Here is a 23,776-nt window from a genome sequence, read left to right as displayed (position 1 = left end):
TATAGGCTGAAAGTATATACTGTAATTGATTGCCAATAGCAATAGGTTGATAGATTACTTACTTCACACTTCACTCAAAGAAAAAGCAAAACTTTCTTATAATACATTTTTTTATTAGCAACTTGACAGGTACTACTTGACATTTGATTTCTGAGGAATTTGCTATGACCATTATGACCATCCCTCGTATTTATATTACACAGTATTTTTATGATTACTGGCCTGTCATTTACCATAATTACATTATTTGGCAAAATTCTAAATCCCCCAAATTTTTGTTTTGTTGTGAGTCTTTTGTGGAGTCCTTCGATAGTGACAATCCCACAATTTTAATAAAAAAATTTCACAGGTTGCAACAATCATGGTTGTATATCACTTCTTGACCCTACCCAATTTTATCTATTTTTGTCAGAAAATGACTCGTAATGTTGATTAGGTATCATTTTCTTAGTCAAATACCACCATTTTTACCAAAGATGCTCCTGATAAGGGTTTACATCAACCAGTTGCAATAAAATATCATAGAATTAATTTAGAAGCCAAGAATAACAAGATACATAATTTTGGCCCATGTTCTGGGTGGCTATATCATGTTTCTTGCGCTGCTTTGTATTGGCTTCCCTTGCTTCATTTTTTTCAAAATCTCTGCACTTTGTAGTTCAAAGTATATACCTAATAATTATAGCACAATCATTGACAATGAAGAAGTTGATTTTCTTCTTTTTTATTTTCAATCTTTATTTTCCGATCTTTTTTGAGTTTTTTCTTTATATAGTAATATTCCACTCCTGTTTGTCTTTTCGACGAGCACAAAATTGCTACTTATTTCAAATTCTATCAAAAGTTATTGAGGTTTGAAAAAACACTGCCAGCTAATTTGAAATAGACTTTAGATTTGATAAGTAAAAGCAAAATTATCTAAATAACTCTTTCCACTTAAAGCGAAATCAACACAAGCATTGCAATTCTTTCTCGTAATAGGTATTACAGCATGGAAATAAAGCATTATATTTTCTTCAAAACTCTGGCCTGTTTTGGATTTTATTTTTACCCAAAGTAAATTCTTCTTTATACACCGTAAAGTGAGGGCATACAAACTAAAATTAATCTTTTATCCCCTTGGAAATATCAGAATATCTTTTAACCTCCTGGACATTTAATTAGAATTCTCAAAATTCTAAAAAATTTCTTCAAATCCTTGGAATATGAAAAGCTTTAGGTTTCACCCCTGGACAAAAGAAAATGGGAGGTCAAACAAATATTTAAAATCTTTTATTTTTTTCTCATGAAAAATTTAGGAAATTTTTTCTGATTTTACCAACCAATCTGTATTTTGCTGACGATCTGCCTGTAAAACAACAAATTAAACTTGTTTTGCCAGTTTAGCCTCGATACTAACTTTTTGATATATCCAACCTCCATACTATCTGATGTAAACTTAACTTAAATTGTTTATTTTCATTTTTATATTTTTTAGTTGACTAAATGCTAATAAATGGTAAAGAAAACCATTATTGTGAATGAGAAGGGTACATATTGATTTTGCTTCTGGCTTACATGAAGATATGACTTTGGTCAACCTTGGTACTGAGGTATGGAAATCTTTAGCTTTCATATTTATTTGGTTGTGAATACCATTACCAAAATACTAGAAATTTCTAATGTGTTAACTGCAAAATTAGTCACAAAGTCTGAAATTAGTCACAAAAGTCTCTAATTTTTCAACCAAAACTAGATCTTAATGGCAGATTTAAAGAACTTTTTAAGGAATCTTTTACATTGGACTAAATGGCCAATAAAGGCTACAGCCCTGTCGGCTTTGAAACAAAGTTTAGTTACTGAAAGAGTAAAAGGCAGAAAAAGAAGTTGGATAAATAGATCTTTAGTGTTTGTACGTCATCATCGATTAGTTAGATGTTAGTAGATTAAGAAAATCATCATCATGAAAGGATTTAAAACCTGGAGGAGTCTATTTTTGTCACTATCAGAATCAATTACTAAAAATCTGGTGGATTGTTCATCAGTTTTCAGAAATTTTGAAAGGTTAATATATGGCTGAATATGAGAGTTTCTTTCCAAAACAGTCTTATCAGGTCTTATATCTAATAAGCAGCAAAGTCCGAATATGAGTATCTTTTTGTAAAAATCCAAAAAAGAAACAAGATTTATTAAGGAAGATATTTCCATCACATCAACTGAAATAATGGCTTAATCCTGACTTTTTTATATGGATGATGCAAGATTTTTACTAAAAAAAGGTCTCGTTAACCTTTAACCTTTGGTCAATTTAGCTAGCTTAAAAGTAAACTCTAAGGATCAAGTAAAATTTCTGTTTTTCAAAAAATTAAGCCCAAATTTTCTCACATTTTTTGGGGAAGCTGTGCTGATAATATCAAGTAATTCATGTCTTATCCTGTATTATCAGCAGCAGTCTGAAAGTTATGCATTGCTTTTTTCTTGATCCCCTCTGTTTTTAAGGATGTCTTTTTGAGAAAAATAGCTTTTTAGCCTGCTCAAAGCAGCTCAAAGTCTCCTATTTTCCCTTCTAGTCCTGATTGTACTAATATCCTTTACAGAAATTGAATGTTAGTTTTTTAACAAAACAAAAAGTTAGGTTTTATTTTTAACATGAATGGACAACTAATGATGGGAAATAATTGCTGAGGGACACACCTTATAACCTCAATATCCCCCTTTTTTTAGTATTCTCCTTTTTTATTACCCTCTTTTTTCTTGATACACTTTCCTTATTAGAGAAAATATGAAAACATGAAGAAATTTTCTTTTTTCAAGATAGAAACTGTCATAAATTTTTCAATGTTTACCAAGTGAAGGGACTATGACGATGTTATAAGAACGACTGTTCTTTGACATTGGAAGAGATTGGTAAATTTGGACCATCGGGATGCAACAAATCTCTAAAAACTGAAATTGTGTTAATTCTAGACCATTATTTGATTTTGAATTTCTAGGAAACTTTGACATGCTTTGTTTTTCAGTTTCAATTTCCAGAAAACCCAGCTTGGGTAGTTTTCTTCCTAATTTGTGTCAGAAATACTCCCATCTAACAGAAGTGTAAACCTCCTTCTTTTTTTCAGGAATTATTGAAACGATGTAAAATTCCTTCTTTGCTCTTCTTTTATTGTTGTGGTATTTTTCTTTTGGAGATTAGAAGAAGACTTCACCGGCAAAGAATGTAGAAGATGTTGGCTGCACACTTTTTACTTTGTACTGTGTGGCTTTTAGTATTAATGTTTTGTTTAATGTTTTATTCAGGGGGTTAGACTTGGGCCGTAAATTAGCTGTTTTAGGGAAGGATTTGCCAAAAAATTTACCCAGATGTTTTGAAATAAGGCGAATTAAGCTTAGCTATCCTTAAACAAAATTTCATACATAACTTGCTTCTTATTAAAAGGTTTAAAATTAGTTTTTTTGTTTCTATCTAGTTTTTTCTTGTCAGTATAGTGTAACATTCTTGTTGAATTAATCAAACAATCTGCTTGGTTAATATCTAAGCATAGATTCTCTTCTATATAGTTGCAAACAAAAGGGGACGGAGCTCACTACGGTATGTATGCTGTGGTGCTTCATTACATAATAAATGATAAAAACAGATAAAATTTGCACATTTTTGACATGTCTTGGTTTAAAGTGCTTGTCGCTTATGTGTTTATAATTAGATTACCTAATTTAGTAATGAATTAATATAGAGATATATCTTTTCAAGCTTTGCAAAGTTTTAAATAGGGGGAAAATTGAGCAAAATTCAAGTGCCTGTTGAATGTTTGATATGTAAAGCAAGTAAAATAGGAAATCATTAAAAGTTCTTAAAAACTGTTGAGACGTTTTTGTGTTGAAAATTCTGTAACTCGAACAACGGAATCCTTACTTTCTCTTTACACTTTGTTATTACCCTGTGCTTTTTAACTTGATGAAGTGTGGAAATAGTTTTAACATATTTGCACTTCAGCTTGTGCTGTGAAAATGAAGAAGTCTGGTTTTCTTTCTATTACTCTAATTTTTGGACCTACCTGGAGGTCCTATAAATTAACCTCTGTCCGTTCGTCCGTCCGTCCGTTCGTCCGTTCGTCCGTCCGTCTGTTACCAGCTTTTCTCAGGATTGGCTCATTAGTTTTTTCTGATTTTTGGCACAATGATGCAAAATGGCAATGCCCAAAATGTGACGGAGCCCGATTTTCGAAAAAAAATCATTTCCGGCCAAAAATGCCGGAAATATGCCGGAAAAACCGGTTTTTTGGCATTTTCTCAAGATTTCATCATTAGTTTTTTCTGATTTTTTGCACAAAGATGCGTATTAGCAATGCCCAAAACTTGGCCGAGTCCAATTTTTGAGAAAAAATCTTTTCCGGTCGAAAATGCCGGAAATATGCCGGAAATCGCCGTTTTTGCAGATTTTCATTGGACTTTTTCCTTATATTTCGCTGTTTTTTCATACAAAAACATTATTAATAGCAATGTCCACGATCAAGCATGATTCAATTGTCAATAAAACTGATTTTTGAAGCCGGAACTTTCTAAAAATCGCCGGAACAGCCGATTTTCGCCGGAAAAACAGTATTTCTTGAATTTCTTGAGCTGTACTTTATATTTTTTCATGAAATTTTGCACACTGATGCAAAATGTCAATACCTAAATTGTGACGAAGCCTGATTTTCGAAAAAAATTCATTTCCGGCCGAAAATACCGGAAATATACCGGAAAAACTGGATTTTTGGCATTTTCTCGAGATTTTATCATTAGTTTTTTCTGATTTTTTGCTCAAAGATGCTTATTAACAATGCCCAAAACATGGCCGAGTCCGATTTTTGAGAAAAAAATTTTTCCGGCGGAAAATGCCTGAAATATGCCGGAAATCGCCGTTTTTCTAGATTTTCATTGGACTTTTTTCCTTATAATTGGTTGTTTTTTCATTCAAAAACATTTTTAATAGCAATGCCCACTATCAAGCATGTTTCAATTTTCAATAAAATTGATTTTTGAAGCCGGAACTTTTTTAAAAGTCGCCGGAACAACCTATTTTCGCCGGAAAGACAGTATTTCTTGAATTTCTCGAGCTGTCCTTTATATTTTTTTATGAAATTTTGCACACTGACGCAATATGACAATATCTAAAATGTGACGGAGCCCGATTTTCGAAAAACATTTTTTTCCGGCCTAAAATGCCGGAAATATGCCGGAAAAACCGGTTTTTTGACATTTCCTCGAATTTTAATTTTTAGTTTTTACTGATTTTTTGCAGAAAGATGCGTATTCGCAAAGCTCAAAATATGGCCGTGTTCGATTTTTGATAAAAAAAATTTTCCGGTTGAAAATTCCAGAAATCGCCGTTTTTGCAGATTTTCATTGGGTTTTTTCCTCATATTTCTATGTTTTTCACACATAAACATTATCGATAACAATGCTCACCATCAAGCATGATTCAATTGTCAATAAAACTGATTTCGACCAGAACTTTCTATTTATTTTTTCCCTACAACCCTTCCCTCTCCCCCACGATCAATCAATGATGAATTTCTTGCGTTATGCATTTTCGCTAAACGCTATGTTTTCTGACTGATTTTTTTCATTTTTCTCCTTGCATTGCTATCTAACTTTCATCATCAGGTAGGTCCATTCAGCATCTAGCTTGTTTTTCATCGAATAAACTAATTATGATTGGACAAGATAGATTAGAGATGTTATTAAAAAGAGAACCCCCTTTTCAGTCTTCAATAAAAAGAAACTTGTTTTTGCTAGTTTGATGGTTTTGAAAGGTTGTCAGGATCTTTTTGGTTCATTGTTAATTTGATTTCTGAGTATAATAAAGAAGATCTAGGGGGAAATTTCTTCATCAATTTGTTGTTCAAAGACGTTCTTCTTTTTTTTCATTAAATAATTCATCCCGCCACAAAAGGTCGTTGGAGTTTCTTCACCCTCTTGCAAGTAACTTCTTTAACTTCGTGCTGGCAGGTGAAAGATGTCTTTTACTTGACTGAAAATCATTCATAATGAAAAATAAGGCTCTATAAAATGATCAGCTTACTGAGCTAATGTTTCAGATATATTTCCCATCTACCTTTCTGTAACTTTCCTCCTTTTTTTGAAATACTTTGATGTAAAACTGAGCTAGATATAAACAGCACATAGATAACCCTTTTTGTGGAGTCTTATAACTAGGTTTTTTGTTATGTACATTACACGTCGCTTTAAGAGGCTAACAAGTTTGTTGAGGGCGACTTAAAGGATGTATTAGAGTTAAATGGACTGACACTTTGACATGTCACATGTTTGGCTCAGAAAGCAATCTGAAAGCCTGGTACTACTCAGTAGAGCTTTTAGTAGTTTGTGGGTCTGTATTGTTGTAGGGCAAACTTGCACTGATTTGGCAAGCTTCTTAGACAATGATATGATAAATTGGACTCGCTGAGCTTTTAGGAAAGAGTATCCAGAACATTCATTGGCCTTGCTCAAGGTTCTAGGCAGATATTTGTTTGCAGCGGTTTTGAATTTTTTTTTAATGTTTTTTGTTAGGCATTCATTTGTTTCCCTATTGTTCCTCAATTTTAAAGTGAGTGCTCATCAAGTATTGACCATTTTTATTTTATCTTGAAATAAAGAATTTCAAAAGTGATCACATAAAAAAGAGATGAATTTAAGCTTTAGCAATGGTTTGAAAGACCCATCTACCAACTCCAACACTAACAACAACATTGTGTACGTATCTCAACGACGTCGCTTGCAAAAACGTTTCTTGATCACACAAGACAGTTTGGATTTATTCTCATCATCCAACAACAATGGTAACGAACAAAAAAAGGAGAAAAAACACCTAAGTACCAAAACCTATGATAACGGGGTTGTTTTATCGTCATCAGAGACAAAACAAAAAGTCAACAATAATCATAGTACGACGTCTTTAAAGTACTTTCATAATAACGTTTATATAAGTCAACAAAAGTCATGTACATCATCAACAACTAAATTATTAAGAGGACAAAGTTATAGTAGAAATGATATGGTGAAAAATAAAAATGTTCAAAATGAGGTGGCTAGCCATCAGAAGCAGCGTATGATGAATGAGAGCACACAACAACGTACTAATGACCATCAGAAGAACAAATTTGTGAATGTACAACAACTTGGGGAAAGAGTTTACCAGAATGTTTCATCATCACCAACATCTGGACCTTCCAAGAAATGCAAGAAGATGAGACGTAGTAAAGGTTACATCACCAAAACCAAACCACAAGATCATTGCGATGCAGAATACGAAATTGATGAAGTATTTTGATATTATGTTTCCTTTCGGGTGCTTTGTTTTTAAACGTGACATTTTCAAAGCTTTCCTTTGGAGAGATATAAATAAAGATCTGGAAAGTCAAAAGTCGACGAACCTTTCATGGTTGGCGAACAATACTTATCTCGCTGACATTGATACAAAATAAGGAATTCGAGTGGCAAAAGGATTTGCTCAATTTAAGCATTTGCTCAATTTAAGCATTTTGAAGTTTTTTCTTCTACTTCTGAAGCTACAACTCACCGCACTGCTTTTGCTGTACGTTAATGATTGGGAATGTGATTTTCCCTCTAAGATTCGCAAATTTGGGACTCCATAAATTCATTCTTTTTAATTTTATATTATGGGACTCGTCTCGTAGTTTATAGCTTATTAGATTTCTGACAAATCGAGGCTGAAACAGACTAACTTTAAAAGTTGACTTAGGAGAGGCTGGAGCTTGTAAGGTAAAAAGATTGTCTAGTGGAATAATAGAGTAAATAATACTTGTTGTTTTTTAGTCTCGATAGAATTCGAAATACTCTTAAAATGGATAGAACAGGATGAAGTTATGGCAAAATTTTCCATTTTTGATGCTTTGACGAAATAGTAGTATGCATAATACATGAATCTTGTATATCCAAATGTCAAAGCCATACAAATCATTTTTCTTTCCCGAAACTTTAAAAAAGCATGCAAAAAGCAAAATTATTTGTTCTTCTTTTCTATTTCATTTAGGTCACTTATATATTTATCTAGTTGATTATAATTCTCTTGAATTTTTGGTTTTTCTCAGTATCTTAACATCACCTTTTTTCATTCACTCTTGGTTTATGATATCTATTCGTTAAAAAGTGATCATCCTATAAAGCCTTCATATCGCTGTTTATGATAAACCTAACATTTTTCATAGCACTATATGTACAGATCGAAACTTCGTGTATGTACCTAGGGATTAGTGACAGATTTCTGTCATAATTTTATGAATGTTTTATTGGAAAACCTCTCGAAAGTGACATTAAGTGACATTTTTATGAGGAGTATTATAGAAGTTTAACAAGCTTTTATCATGTTTATGAGCAAGCTCTGCAAAATATTCCAAAACAACTCGAACTTGTGAAGAAAAGAAAAAGTAAAGGGTCCTAGAAAATGCAAAGTTCAGTTTTGATAAGAAGAATACTATTATGGGCTCGATTCTTGATACGGTTTGGACATGATTTGTTTACTTTTCACAAGATAGTGTTGATCTTCCTCAGACTTTAATTAACACAAGAGTCGTTTGACTTCGGTAGAACTTGCGCAGCAAAGACATGTACATAGCCAAGCATATCAAAAATTAGTAAAAATTCACATTCACTGAAGTCTGTGTGCTTGTCATTAATCACTATTTTGTTCAAACTGTATTCTATATCTTCATCTTTTTCTCGCCATTAGCCACCGATTGTGAAAGCATGTTTTCATGGCAAACCAGACGACATTCAAACGTACGTCGATCGCGGAGAATCAGTCAACTATCAGGTAATCACTTGCAAAATATCACTCACTCCCTTGATAGGTTAAGATTTCGGGTATCAATCCACGATATGACGTGTTTTTTCTTTTTACCGTGTGTTCTTGGTTATGTCTTGGTAAATAATTCTTCTTTTGAGAAACATGGTCAAGTATAAACTTCACCATCATTCTACAAGGAACGATTAGTTCTACGAAGTTACATTTCTGACAAAAACTACACCATTCATCTTTTCTTTTCGCTACCAAAGGATTCGGAGAAGAGAACAGCTTTGCACGCTGCAGCACATTGTGGTGATGTGGAATGTCTACAAGTGCTCATCAACAATGGTAAGCGAGCACCAAATCCCTTTTTGACAGGCCTCACCGGAAAGTCTTTAGTCGGAAAGTCCTTACTGTTTATGATGTCATTGTCTGTTAATTTTAAGAACTGAAAAAAACGTTTAGGAGAATAGTATCCATCCGGAGACGAATAGATGTCGTTTGTATGTAAGAAGAAATTGTGTTTAAAGTAACCTTCAAGTTAATAAAACGTTTCCTTTTCTAGGTGCCAAAGTGAATGTCAAAGATGCTAAATGGTTGACACCTTTGCACCGCGCATGCGCAACGGGGAGTGAAGCGTGCATTCGTGTTTTGTTGGATTACCAAGCTGATGTCAACGCACGTGATAAGAGTTGGCAAATACCTCTTCATATCGTTGCTGCTCATAATTTCCTACCCGCTGCAGGTTGCTTCCAGTCCCTTACTCTTAAACTACCCTACATTGTTAGAGTTTGTCAAATTAGTTGCCCTTCCAAATTTCAGTATTCCTTTTTAAAGTCAATCTCTAAGGACTGTAGTCTAAATCATTCATTAAGTATACCGGGCTGGCTAAGAAAGGTGAGTCTATTACTTAAAGAAATACTGAAGAAAAATATCCTCTCATAAATTTTTTAAACATTTTCATGATTATTGATCTGTGAAATTTGAGCACTCTAAACATGAAAACGAAATTCATTGAATAAAATATGAATGGATTAAAATAGAAATTTAAAAATCAATTATTTTTCCCTTAGAAACCTTATTGTCGTTGGTCAGTAATGTGAACATCACAGATCGAGCAGGACGATCAAGTTTACATCACGCTGCATATAATGGACACGCTGAGGTAAAATCGCCATATTATCCTCTTTTAATTCAAGCCCTCTGGAAAGGCTTTTGACGGGTTGTTTAGATATACAGTATGTGGCCCCCAAAACGGCGATCAAATTTGAAATTTCTCAAATCTAGAGGAAAAGATATTTTACAAAAATTTTTGCTGCATGAAAACCTTTAACATCTCTACTTTATTTCCTGGAAGTTATTTTTCAAAATTTTCAATTTAAACAATATTTTTCAATCGCTTAAAAAAACGGTAGGCTGCTGGCATCCACTAACGGATTGGTGCTCCTTATAGAGGATGCTTAATAAGCTATATTTCCTTTGTCCTTTGTTTTTACAGTATACCCCTGGTTGTCAAAATGCAGGTTTGGGGCCCCCAAAACGGAGGTGTAGCTAAAATCTAATTATTAAGCCCGGTGGTAATAGGGGGAAAACTATGAACATATTTGTGTTTTCCCTTAAATTTACGACCCGATGGATGTAAAATTTACGGTATGATTTTTATGAAATATTTCAAGATTTCCGATATTGCAAAGTCCAAACTGAAAATTTAGATATTTTCAAAATGACAATTTTGATTTAACAACGTCTTAATCAAGTTTCTGAAAACAAATCTTTTTGAAAATAGTTCCATTCATGTATGGAATAAGCTGTGAAAATTTTAGAAAAAAAGCTTAACTGAAACTGATAATATTAAGCTTTAAAGATATTTTTCTCCTATATTTTGCAAAAAATGACAGAATTTGCCGTTTTTGCTGATTCAGCGAAAAAATTTATATATAATATCAATTTTTTGTTATAAACTATTAACTTAAGGTGATGGGAATGGAATTCCAAGATTTTTTGCTTTTTCTCATATTTAGAATTTTCGGTTTTGTCAATGCTGATTCTAGGGCTCCAAAATACTGGTTGACCTTCAAGATGCTATATCTTTTACCCAGCCTCTAAAGTCACAGATGTATTTGCATTTTCTGAACGGCATTAGGTGTAGAAAGTTTCCTATACCCCGTTTTCATAACTTATTTTCAATATCCAAGGAGCTAGAGTGAGTTATATGCAATTTTTATCTAATTTTGGTGTTAAAATATTTCCTTTAGACGCAAATATGTTATTTTGAATCCGTCTCAAACCAGCAAAAACATACTAATTTTTAAGTATAACCATCATTCTTTCAAATAAACAAAAATCGTTTAATTCTGATAAATCTACAAGTCAGAATCTTCATTTTAATGAAAACCTCCGTTTTGGGGGCCGTCTCCGTTTTGGGGGCCATATACTGTATCTAAAATCTGGAAGCGGCCATAACTTAAAAAGTGTCGTGCTGATTTCTTTCTAGATGTTAACTTTGCTGTTGTTTCGTGGTGCCAATGTCAATGCAACGGATAGAAAGGATCGCCGACCAATTCACTATGCTGCTTTCATGGGTAAGCTTTCAGCAAATTTATATCGTCGCATCAAAATAAGAAAGCCTTAAGTCCATTTTTGTAGTTTTGAGAAAATCAAGTTTAAAGGTTTGAAATGGCTGCCATTTTTGACCATGTTGGGCTAGCTAGCTGCTTTTTTGATATGAATATAAATGAAGAAAGATCTTTCAAGTTCTAAAGTATCAACATTGTCACTTATACCATTGCAGAGATATGAATGCTTCTTCATAGCATGTTTTTCGAGAATGGACTTAAACCTTTTTTTCTATGTAAATTTCCTTGATTAAAACTGAAAATTTGAAAAATTTCCAGTGAAAAAGTGTCTTAACTCCAAAATGGACTTAAGACTTTCTTGCTTTAAACTTTCTTAACTTTTTCGAACTCTTTAACTAAAACCTTAATCTAAAAGGTCCTAAAGTCCAACTAAAATGACAATGGACTTAAGACTTTCTTAACTTGAGAAAATTTCAAAAATAAAAATTCTTATTTTTCAAAAAACTTAAAATTAGGCCACTTTAGGTTGGTTTTTGATGGATTTAAGCCAAAAATTCGATAAAAAATGGGGTGTAAAGCATCGGTATGGTCATAACTCAATTTTTGAAAAAATGGACTTAAGGCTTTCTTATTTTGATGCGACGATATATGTCTCTACTTTATAAAAGGTTCAAAGATTGTCGCAAGGATAACTGAGCCAAGACATTTCCACAACAAAATCTGCAAGTTTCACATTGGGCGAACTAGAAGTGTAAAAAACTTTTTTCTGTATGTGAGGTGAACTCGATTAAACACTTTGTTACGCTCTTTCTCCGTAAACGGGTCACCAACAAAGTTGCCAAAGTCTGTTTTTTGACTTATTAGGCGACGTTATAAAATTTAAAGCATATATCCTTTTCTATTTCGGTGAGAAGATTGACTTTAAATCGCTCTCGTGATATCGATAGACTAAACGTTTTGTCGGCTTCGTATCGTTTATCATTCGATTCTACAATGTCATTAAGATGTTGATTGGTTGAAGCCATAATGTAGGTTCATAAGACTTGAATGATATTCGTTTGTTTTTTCAATAGGTCACATAGAAGTGTTACATCGTCTTGTGAGCAATAACGCTGACATTGACTGTGCTGACAAGAAAGTAAGACCATCATTATTCTACGCAAATTAGTATTCGAATATTTGAACCCTTGACGACTTACTATAGTTTTGTAAAATTGTTTTCTTTTACAATTCGGCACTTTATTTCCAATTCACAATTCTTGCATTTGAACCGCTGTCATCTTCTTCATTCAGGGATATACACCGCTCCATGCTGCTGTTTCGATGGGCCAATCAAACGTGGTTACCGATCTTCTCGACTTTGGTGCTAATGTAAGTAAAACAAGATGAACAGATTCTTCGGTTACTTGTGATTTTTTTAAGTCACCACTTTATATTCTAGCGTCTGTACCAATTGATAATAATGATGATAGCAATATTATAATCTTCAGTGCCCCGCCACCTCGCACCACGTCCGATAAAACGTCCAGCTATAGTAAACATACATAAAATTCCTTAACTTTTCTTTAGGCGAATACGAAAACAGTAGCAGGGAACACTCCTCTTCATATCGCTTGTTTGAACGGTCAAGGAGGTGTCATTGCCGATCTCGTCAATTTTCAAACCGATGTCAACGCTTTGAATAGCAAGAAACAGGTATTGGGTGGAAGCGAATCCACTTTTTAGAATGACTCAATACTTTTAGACATTTATCAGAGGGTTTGTTTCCAAATTGCTACTTTCTAAGGTTCCATCGCCTCAGAAGGATTTCAGTCTCAGACAGGTTCAATTTTGCGTTGAAAACTGAATTTCTGATTATTTTGTAAATGAAAATGATCTAAAATAACTAAATAAACTACTAACATTAAATTGGAAGTGCTGCTCCGACTACAAATTTGCGTTTGTTTTCGCCGTCAATAACGCGTTATTTTTGTTGTTTGCTTCCAGACACCATTACACTTGGCTTGTGCAAGTCCTGTTGGTGGAATGTGCATTGACATGCTGTTAGATTATGGCTCTGATCCTAATCTACCGGTACGGTACTTTTCTATTAGGGGGTAATGGAATTTCTTTGTTCTGGCTCTCTCGCGGTGCAATCTAGATCTAATACTCTGATTGTATCTGATTGGTATAGTCTAAGAGTTTTATCTCTAGTTATTCACCGTTTACAGCCTGTTCTTCCTTGTCTTTTGAGGGACGCGTTTGGTAATTTAGCTAATTACTTTTGCATTACTTTTATTGCTTTAGGACGCGAACGGTCAAACACCGATCCACATTTGCGCCACACACGGTCACGTGTCTAAAGTGCGTTCTCTCTTGCAACAAGGCGCCCAAATCAACGTGGTGGACGCCAAAGGGAACACGCCCCTTCATTTAGCTGCACGGAACGGTCACGAGTTGTTCGTGTTGGAACTTCTCGGTCATAATGCTGATCCTCTATCGTAAGTTTTGCTCGATTTATTTTCTTGAATATTCGAGTGAATTTGCTACATTCATCAGTGTACTCCTTCTCTTTGGAAAAAAGTAGGTTATTCTAGAAATAATATGACAACCACTTCCTCAAGGGGAAGTCAACAATTTAGTTTTGAATTGATATTATATCCACGGCTAAAAAATATTCAAATAACATTCACATTAAGTGTGTTCAGCTTTCAATTTAGACTGCTTAAATCATCATTTGTTACAAGTACCTTACTCATCTTTCTCACATTTTATTTCTAACAGGCGTGGAGAGGCGGGGATGACAGCTCTTCACTTGGCATCCCTGGGTGGTTTTACTGACTGTGCAAGAACGTTGATCGGTAATGGATGTAATGTCAACTCAATCGATGGGAATGATCGCACTCCCTTGCATTGTGCAGCTTGTTCGGGAAGTCAAGAGTGTCTACAACTCCTTGTACGACAAGGTGAGAACTAACAATAAGGCCCAAAGCGCCTTCGATTTGTCGAAAATCTTTTGCAATCTACCACCAACGGGATAAAGAGCGGTGGTCGGCTCACGGGCACGCCGTATCAGTAATTTTTGAAGCAGCTACGAAATATAAGTAACATAAAGATAAAAGGATAAAATATCTTTTTGAGACGGAGACGTGATATACAATCACTCCAATTACCTTTCTAATCTTTCTATCTCGCGTTTCTAATTGCAGGATCAGAAGTAGATTTGTCCGACAAGTTGGGTCGAACGCCGTTACATTACGCGGCTTCGTTTGTACATCACAAATCAGTGAAGATCTTATTGAATAAAGGGTGTACAGTGGACAAGCAAGACACCAATGGATGCACGCCTTTGCATTACGCATCTGCCAAAGACGAGGACGCTTTGTAAGTTTAGCTGTTAGTTGATTATGTTTGACTGAGAAAAAATAATTACATAGAATATCTACTCGAGTACAACAGAAAACCATCCTTAATTCGAAAAAACTTTCGTTTACCGTACGTTTGCGGGTTTTAAGGTATTCCCTCTTGCCAGGTTTTTAACAGACAGAATGTTTTCAAGCAAGCCTTCAAACTGTTTGTTTTGCTCCTTTATAATGGACGGATAGTCTAAAGCTACTTTGGATATATCTGTTAAGACGAGATTCTAGATGTAGAATGACTTTTTCACATAGAATGACTTCTCTAGGTTTGATGGACGATCTCAATTTCTCCATTTCGTTGTTGTTTAGATGTGTTGACTTGCTGATCAAATACGGATCACTGGGAACGGAAGTGGATAAGCAGGGATTCCTTTCACTGCATTACGCTGCGTTGAACGGACATCGCTTGACAATCCAAATTGTAAGTACATCTGTTTGTTGGGTCACAAGTGTTTGCCGTTAGATTCTCAGCGAAACACCTCTGCAAAAGATGTTTTATAAATTTCTCGCTACTGAAAACCTAGAAAATCTCAACCTGTTTATTATGGGACTAAGACATTTCAGAAGGTTCGCAGTTTTTGTTAGTAACTGTTCATATTTTCGCATATAGCTTTTGGATCATTGCGGGAAGAAGTTAAAACAAAAGGGAGCGAGTGAAGTCTCATCGACCACACCTCTTCATTTTGCTGCCTTTTACGGACACAATGACGCCCTGAGCGCCCTCATGACTCACTATACTAACCTGAACGCCAAAGATGGTAACGGGTGCACGCCCTTAGATCTAGCTTCTTACGCGGGACATACAGACTGTGTTCGCACATTATTGACGAGTGACAACCAGGCTGACGTGTTGGTGTATTCTCATAAATCACGAAGGACAGCATTGCACGCTGCAGGTTGGTTCACCTTTAGATTATTTTTTCATTTTTGGAGGTTTTTATTTTAATGCCTTATAAGACAAAAGATCAGACAAGAGGTTTGATAGGGTCTCCTCTACGATCATCTCTTTCGGCTGAGACACTTTTTTTGTGAAGAGACACTAAACCAACCCAAACAATGCTCATAAAACAATTTGGTTCTTTTCAGTCTTTTTACTAAAGTTGTTAATTTCTTTCCTGTTCCTTTTTCAATTTCCCAGCATACAACGGTCACACAGATTGTTTGCGCTTGTTGTTGCAGCATGCGGAAGCCGAAGGTATCGTGGACTGTCTCGATGGTCAAGATAGGTAAGTCCATCCAAATACAAACTCGTCTCTTTTTACAAAAAGAAAATATGTGAATGTATTGTACATGGGAAGGTGGTGAAGAAAAACTAGTGTTCGATGTCCTTCATATTGAATATTAATCAATCCTCGCTTGCTTGTAGAATGTGAGAGGACTGATGGCTATATGTTAACCGTCCGATGCTCTTTATAATTACTCTTTGATCTTTTGTTTGGACCTTTTGCTTCGATAGCTTGAGATTACCATCATGTCTCTTTTCGTTGCCAGGACACCACTGATGTTGGCGGTGATGAATGGTCATCGAGATAGTGTCATGTTACTTCTGGAACAAGCTGCCAACGCCAATGCTGTTGATGTCAACGGAAGGACGTCTGCTCATAGAGGGGTATGTCTACACTAAGTGAGGGGGTACTTTAGCCGTACAAACATTCGCGAGCGATTTTCTTAACGGGGCAATTCGCGAAAGTTTATGCTCGCGAAAAACATTTTTTCCTCAAATTCGCAAAAGTAAAATTTTACGATTTTCCGACCTAGCGAAAGTTTCTGCTCGCGAAAGTTTGTACGCCTAAAATTGCTGATTCTGCTATTCTGTCAATTTTTCCCATATTTCACAAACCATTTAAACGGGAACCAAAACTCGACCACCGCAAGTTTCTTGACTATATTCTGTCAATTACAAAACTCAAATTGAACTGAATTTGAGCTGAATTTCCGTTATTCCGGACTTAAATTCTAACACCCTAGCATTTTCGGTATGTTACAGGCGATTTGTGGACAAGAAGAATGCGTGGATGCATTGTTGTTATCCAAAGCTGACCCTAATGCACGGTAAGTGAAAAAGCAACTGATCTGTTACCTTGCGAAGGTACCTGAATATAAAATTTGTTCATAAAACTCTATTGACCACTGGGAAGTAAAATTTTATTCAAAAGAACTTTTCAACAAACCCAAACTCAATGTATTTACCATTAGTTAATATGAAGCGAAGCCTTCACGACTGCTCTCACTAAAACCGTATTACTTCGAATAAATGACCTTGGCGTTAAAAAGAAAGGGACGATGATTCGTAGTGATGCGGTTTGTAGAACAAGTAAAAGTAATTGATTTTTAACTTTTAAATTTTAACTTTTCCTCATCCTTTAGCGATTTTCACGGGCACACGCCAGTCACGTTTGCCTCCATATGCGATCACATTGGTATTTTGGGAACGTTAGTACAAAACGGAGGGAATGTTTATTCGCTTGATAACCGAAGATATTCTTCCTTGCATTGGGCTTGCTACATCGGTATTATTTTATTCCTAAGGACTACATAAGCAAAACTTTTAAAGTGTGGTTTTTTTTTTCATAAAACTTGATGTCCCATTCCTATTGGCTAATCCAAAAGTAGGCGAAGATATCTGAGATTTCGGCAACAAATTTGGCTTTTGTATTCCCCGATTATTTATTTCCATTTGAAAAAAATATAATTAAATCATCTCTTTTCGGTCTTGTTTTAGGAAACGAAAGTTGTGTGGAATTAATTTTAGAAGTAAGTAATTTTTCATTCATCTTGTGCATGTGAGTACTAAACTAAATAATTATTTTTGTAAAACTTTGTTTTCTTTTTCTATTTTAAGTGATGATATCTTTAATCTTTTTTGCAGGACAACTCAAAAGATGCACTTAGTGGAAACAATTTTTCGCCTCTTCATTGTGCCGTGTAAGTATCTATTCTAACTTTCCGTTGGTTTTTCGGGCAGTTCACTTTTTATTCACAGACACGTATATTCAAACTTTGTTTCCATTTTTCTTAAGGTTACGAGGGCATGATGCATGTCTTGAAGTCATCTTAGACACGTTAAATAAAGAAGATGTCATCAATTTGAAAGATCACAAAGGAAGGTATGATGATCCCTTTTCATATAGACTAAAAATGTTATGGGGAGGGACTGCTTGTGCTTTTTATTGGTCGAAGGTGCTAAAAGTTCTCCCATAATTTGTTGTAATCGTGTAAAAGTTCTTTTGAAGGTGAGTTGAATAAAAAGAGGACAAACTTAAGTTTTTTTCCAATAAATGCGAATAGCAACGATAAAAATAACACAAATGTATCCATGGAGATTGTGTTTCATAAAATCCAAAAAGTTCCAACACCACAAGCGTTTGAGCGCCGCCGCAATTGTTTCTGATAAAAAGTTACCAATTCTCTACTTGTCTTTCAGTCATCAAAAATTGTGGTTACCCACATCATGTTTAATACCTAATCGCACGATGAGTTTTTTTTCTTATTTGGCACGCCTTCAAAGAGAGCAATTAATCGTTAATCATATTCTCGAAGGGGCGCAAATTTCTTCGAAATTGAGTTTTTAGTAATTTTCACATCGTTCTTTCATCGAACGTCTTGATTTCATTCGAATGTTACTTTGCGAGAGAAAAAAACAATAAAAATAGCAAAAAGATAAACATACAGAGAGAAGAGAAAAATAAAGCTTTCAGTGTATTTCCTTTCATTGTTTTCATGATACTGAAAAAAAAGTTCTGAAAATCATCGTGCGATTAGCTCGTAATCACACAATAACTCGTGCAATTCGAAAAATTACACTCGTGATTTTTTTGTTTCGAATTTTCCTCGTCCTTTCAGACTCGGAAAATTAAAAACAAAAATTTCACTCGTGCAATTATTTCCGGATTGCACTCGTTATCATGTGATTACATAAACTTATCGGTACCCTATCCGCATCGATTCAGAGTTATGGACAAGATGAAACTGACCGAACGATACGACATTTTTCAATCTTTTTCAGGTCTGTTTTGCACGCTGCAGCATTCAATGACCATGGTGATTGCATTCAAACCTTACTGGAGAATAACGCCGACGTCAACTCCACCGACAACACTGGTCAAACACCATTAATGGTAGCTTCTCAACGTGGTCATTCATCTGTATTAGGTAAGCATTGATCACGCCAAAGGAAGTGGACAAATGTTGTTTCAAAATCCATTTTTACCAAACAATTTGATAACAATCGAAACAAAACTTAAACTGAATAAGCTCATCTTCTTGATTTCGACATTCAAAATACAAAAAAGAGAGAGATAGTTAAAATTTCTGCATATTTCGACTTCTTTATCGAGTCATTGTCAGCAAACAACAGTAAAATGTTACTACAAAATTATCATTTTTAAATACTAGCGAAAAATTTTCATAAACCGAGACGAGAAAACTTAAATTAGAAAAACACTTCTCATGATGATAATTGCAATTCCTTAGAAGCTTCCATACCTTCAGACCGTTTATAGTTGGTGATTATCGTTTAATATAAAAAGCTTCTAAAGATTCTAATTGCGACCACGAAGTGCTATTAATTTCCACAATGCTAAAATTATAAATAACAGCATGCTTAATGTACTTGAGAAACACATCAAATGATTTGTCGGGAGAGAGATTATGTTGTTAATTTGATTATAATTTCAGGAGGATCTTTCTTGTACTGGATTTCAAAACTTCTTAAACTAGATGAGAAGTAAAAAAGATTTCCAATTATTAGGGTACATGCTATAGCTGGGTAAAGCATTTTGCACAAAGCTGTGTACACATAGTGTCCTCCCCCCCCTTTATAAAGGGGGGGGAAATCAATTTTCCAATTTTGAATGGGTGAGGGGGGGAAATGAAAATTTGAATAGTAAAGGGGGAAGGGGGGAAAAAAGAGGGGGGGAAAACATCGATAGTTGGCAAATTTGGTGGGGGGAAGTGTGAAATCACTTCAATTTTATCTCAGCAACCAAGGTCAGTCCCCATGATATCATGTGATTAGATCATGATTGAAAAATTAACCAATTTTCGTTCTATTTTGTCTAGTATTCCTTTTGCAGCAAAATTTTACGTTTTTGTCAGGTTAACATTTGAGAAATTTATTCGGGTATATGGGGGGAACTGATATTTTTAGAATTTTCTGGGGGGAAAGCAAAAAAGAGGGGGGAAACTAAAAAACTGAAAAGTCATAGGGGGAAAAAAAAGAGGGGGGAGATTGAAAAAAATCAAGAATTTGGTGGGGGGAACAAACCCTGGAGGACACTATGTGTACACATAGGTAATGGCTTGTGTTTAATCTAATTGCCTTCTGGTGCGACTAGACCATGCACATTAACAGAGATATTTCAACGGATTAACTTAATGACCATCTCACCTGATTCTTTTTTATTTTTTGAAGATGCTCTATCTGACGTTGATGCAGATTTCAATGTTGTCGACCAATCCAAGAATACGGCGTTACATCACGCCTGTTTAGATGTAAGAGAGTTGTTTTTATACGTGTTAAAGCTCAATTAAGACGGCATATTGAAGATACGAGGAAAGCTTATGCGTTTCAAAGGCTTTTTTAGTCGGTAGCAAAGTGATCATCAATAGACCTTATCGGTTTTTCTAAAACAGCGAAGCATTGTGGGATTGTTTCGGGGGTATTACAATAGAATTCCCTCGAGGAATTCCTAAGAGATTTCTATTGTAATATCCCAATCCCACAATGTATCGCTTTTTTAGAAAAATAAAAAACTCCGATAAGTTCTATTCTTTTCGGATGATAAATTTTCTCTGAATGTGGAAATCTTCCTTCGAAACCGGTTTTGAATCGGGTGCTAACTTTATTTTAGTGTGTTATTTTCTATGATGTAAATACAAGATTCATTTTATTCTGCACAGAGTCATTCCATGTGTGCGTTGCAAATCTTGGAAAAAATCAACGATGAGCTAATCAGTGCACCCAACGAAGATGGCAAAACGTAAGTAGTGTTTTTTTGTAACTCAACTCAACTGGGATATAAACGAAAAATAGATCCTCGATAGACCTTTTCATAAATCACGTCACGAACATTACTTGCCTCGCTTTGAAATTATTGCCATGGTGATTAACTCCCAGCGGATTTTACTAAAACTACTTCCTATTCATAAAAAAATCATTTAATGTCTCAAGAGACATTATTACCATGGTAATTGTTTGAATACGAGGCAATTGATGTTCGTGACGTAATTTATGAAAACGTCTATTGAAGTAAAATTTTAGGCCTTTGCGTGAAAAAAAAATTACTAGTAGTTGAATTGCCTCAACTTTTAACTCCGTTATGCTACTTTCTTTTATTTTGGAAAGATATTTTTTGTTAACTATCGGTCTCTTTCTCTTATCAAAAAGGTGTTTGCACATAGCAGCGAAGAACGGGCTATCTGACGTTGTCAGCTCACTGGTGGATCGTGGTGCCAACTTTCTAGCGGAAGATAAACAAGGTACAAATGCAACTGATCGTCGTACTTCTGTTACTAGATGGTGGCAAACTTAAAATGTTCATTATAAACATCTCATTTCTAAATTTAAATTTAAAGTAAACTGGAGCACGATAAAATCTAATTGGCATGTCAGTAATTAATGTTTGGGATTTTTGCTACAAGGGAATCATAGGCGTAGCGAGATACCTTCAAAAATTTATGGATGAGAGCGGTTTTTACGACACTATAATTATTGTCTTTGTTTTATCGAAAGATAATGAATATATGTCATAAACGTCTGCACTCCCTCATAAATTTTGCAGGGTATCTCGCTTCGCCTATGGGAATCATCTTAAATTCAGTGTCCTTAAGGTTTGAAAAATTACATATTTTTTGCTTGCAGTTTGCATGTTGTCATCATACAGTAAGAAGCTTGCTTTTTAGCTCAGAACCTCAGAACCATAACATGCCAGCATTCGCAAGTTTTGTAATAATTGTTAGTTGTATACTTGCATGACGATTCTCCTGCTTTTTTACACTTAGGATTCTGGCCAGCATTGGCGTGTGCCCCCAATAACGAAGTTGCTGAATGTCTACGCATCTTGATTTTGGCCATGTTACCTTCGAGTGATGCCTCTACTCTTTCCAGTACCATGGTGCGCACGTCTATCGTCTCGCCACTTGACCAGGGGGATGAGATGCACGTGGATGAGTAGGTTTGTTGATTGGACCAATCAGTGTTCAGGTTTGAATTGATCATCCAATGGGATGGTGCATGAGGAAATGAATTAACCAATAAGCTACCGCGCATTTGTTGTTTTCGAATGACTAACGGCGTGTGTTTTGAAGTTTGTCAATTTTGTGACAACCAACACACTGTAATAATTATGAAAAGTTGTTTTTTAGAAATGATGATGATAATTTTAATTCCATAAGTCTATATTTTTCTAACCTTATAAAACTTTAGAAGCCACTGATATTGGCCGTGTTGTACGCAATTGTAGATTTACAGCTTTTTATCGAAGCACTGATGCGTTTGTAACGTTTTACTGAACAGCAGAGCGAATTTTAGTCTAGTCGAACCTGAAATTATTACACATATCAACCAGGAATTTGTTGATCATTTGGGCATGTTTATACTCTGATTATTAAATTTATGTCATTTTGAGACAACTGAATCCTTTCGCAGGTTTTCTGACCTCTTCAATTTTTGATAAGTCTTTATAAACAACTTTCCATAACTCGTAATAATTCGAAACAAATTTACGTTCCAAATGCGTGTTTGAGTTATTGAGACTCCCCTGAAGCGACTATAGGTTTGCCGAAGCTTCGTCTTATCTTTCAGGTATTCCTGAATTGCAATTGTAGAATACCTAATAGAGTTTTTCAAATTAGATATTAGATATATTAACTTCTTTAGTTTGGGCATGATAACATGAAAAGAAATTTTTTATCTATTTTTTCATCAAAAGATATTACATGCATACTTTTTTGTTCTTTTATTTTTAATGTTTTTTTTTTCTAACTTTATTTGATTCTTTTGCTTGCAATTAATTTCTTTAGTTTTTTCTGTTTTCACGCTAAATTAAGGGAACCTTCCTAAGTTGAGTGGATTGGGTATTATTTTTCGTGTAGAAGAAAAGAAAGAACAATGTTTTGTCTTTTCGAGTAATTTTGATCTTTTATTGTTCCTACTTGTGTAATTGAACCTCTTTGAGATGCAAGTTTAAAGTTCTGATTTTAACTAATATGTAATGAAATCTTTTTGAATAAGATTATGGAAGAGCTCAGAATTATAGCAGCACTTTTCCATTAGACTGTTAGAAATTACATGAAACACTTTATTAGAATAATTTTGTAACTTTAGATTTTTTGAGTTCCTAACAATAGAAGAAGATATTTTGTAACGAAAAGATTTATACATCCCTTTTTGATCATAAAGATTCGTTTTCCGGGTATGTGCGAGACAAAAGTCCCTCGAAGGAGGAGGTATAAAAACCATTAAAAAGCAATCAAGTCTCTGTAAATTCTCATCAATTCTTGAAATTTGGACTGAAATTTGAAAAATTTTAGGGAATACCGATAAACCGCGCAAAAATACCTCTTTCACCGATAAACCGACAAAATTTATCCTCTTCACCGACACCGACACAGCAAAACTATTCCATAATCCCCAATGCATGCTGGCAGGAATTCAAATTGTTGTTTAGGAGGTAGCAGGAGGCGCAACCATGGTTTGCGTTGCGCCGACGGAAAATTTTTCAGTTTTCTAGCTTTCGTTTAGGCTAAAAACGCCCTTTTTAGACACTTTTTTCCGAAAATAAGCTGGCTTAGTGAATCAATACTATTCAATACGGGTTTCTGCATTTAGTATGTTGGTTGCCCTCGATGGAGAAAACTTGTGTATTTTTTAAACCCTCCATGCGAGCGAAGTGAGTGAGAAAAAAATTGATGGACTTATTTGTGCAAGTTACTTGTCCACGATTTTAAACTCAAAAATTATAATCTCTAAAAAAATCGTGTTTGGAAAAAGCATCTTTTGAGGCCCTAAAAGTATTACTGGACTGGACTATTTT

At 34.8% G+C, this 23,776-nt stretch overlaps 1 protein-coding gene across 3 annotated transcripts; it reads left to right on the top strand.

The window, feature by feature from the left end:
* Positions 1 to 1,477: 1,477 nt before the first annotated feature.
* LOC136815151 (serine/threonine-protein phosphatase 6 regulatory ankyrin repeat subunit A-like) lies at positions 1,478 to 22,127 on the top strand. 3 transcript variants are annotated; one of them, XM_067071601.1, is made up of 27 exons: positions 1,478 to 1,592; positions 8,711 to 8,794; positions 9,037 to 9,115; positions 9,333 to 9,512; positions 9,841 to 9,932; positions 11,262 to 11,349; positions 12,417 to 12,481; positions 12,637 to 12,714; positions 12,913 to 13,038; positions 13,330 to 13,416; positions 13,630 to 13,823; positions 14,107 to 14,288; positions 14,532 to 14,706; positions 15,051 to 15,162; positions 15,352 to 15,637; positions 15,880 to 15,967; positions 16,233 to 16,350; positions 16,729 to 16,793; positions 17,109 to 17,251; positions 17,464 to 17,495; positions 17,611 to 17,666; positions 17,762 to 17,848; positions 18,748 to 18,893; positions 20,155 to 20,234; positions 20,643 to 20,722; positions 21,130 to 21,221; positions 21,744 to 22,127. In XM_067071601.1, the coding sequence occupies exons 1-27, from the start codon at positions 1,521 to 1,523 to the stop codon at positions 21,914 to 21,916; spliced, it is 3,060 nt and encodes a 1,019-aa protein (XP_066927702.1). In that variant the 5' UTR covers positions 1,478 to 1,520; the 3' UTR covers positions 21,917 to 22,127. The 3 variants fall into 3 exon arrangements, with proteins under 3 accessions (XP_066927702.1, XP_066927701.1, XP_066927703.1); XM_067071600.1 differs by lacking the exon at positions 1,478 to 1,592 and adding an exon at positions 6,642 to 7,282; XM_067071602.1 differs by lacking the exon at positions 1,478 to 1,592 and adding an exon at positions 8,373 to 8,481.
* Positions 22,128 to 23,776: the final 1,649 nt, after the last annotated feature.

This window comes from Clytia hemisphaerica, unplaced genomic scaffold, assembly GCF_902728285.1.
Source record: "Clytia hemisphaerica strain Z4C2 unplaced genomic scaffold, Clytia hemisphaerica genome assembly, whole genome shotgun sequence".
Taxonomy (NCBI): Eukaryota; Metazoa; Cnidaria; class Hydrozoa; order Leptothecata; family Clytiidae; genus Clytia; species Clytia hemisphaerica.
This window is presented reverse-complemented; position numbering and strand designations above follow the sequence as displayed.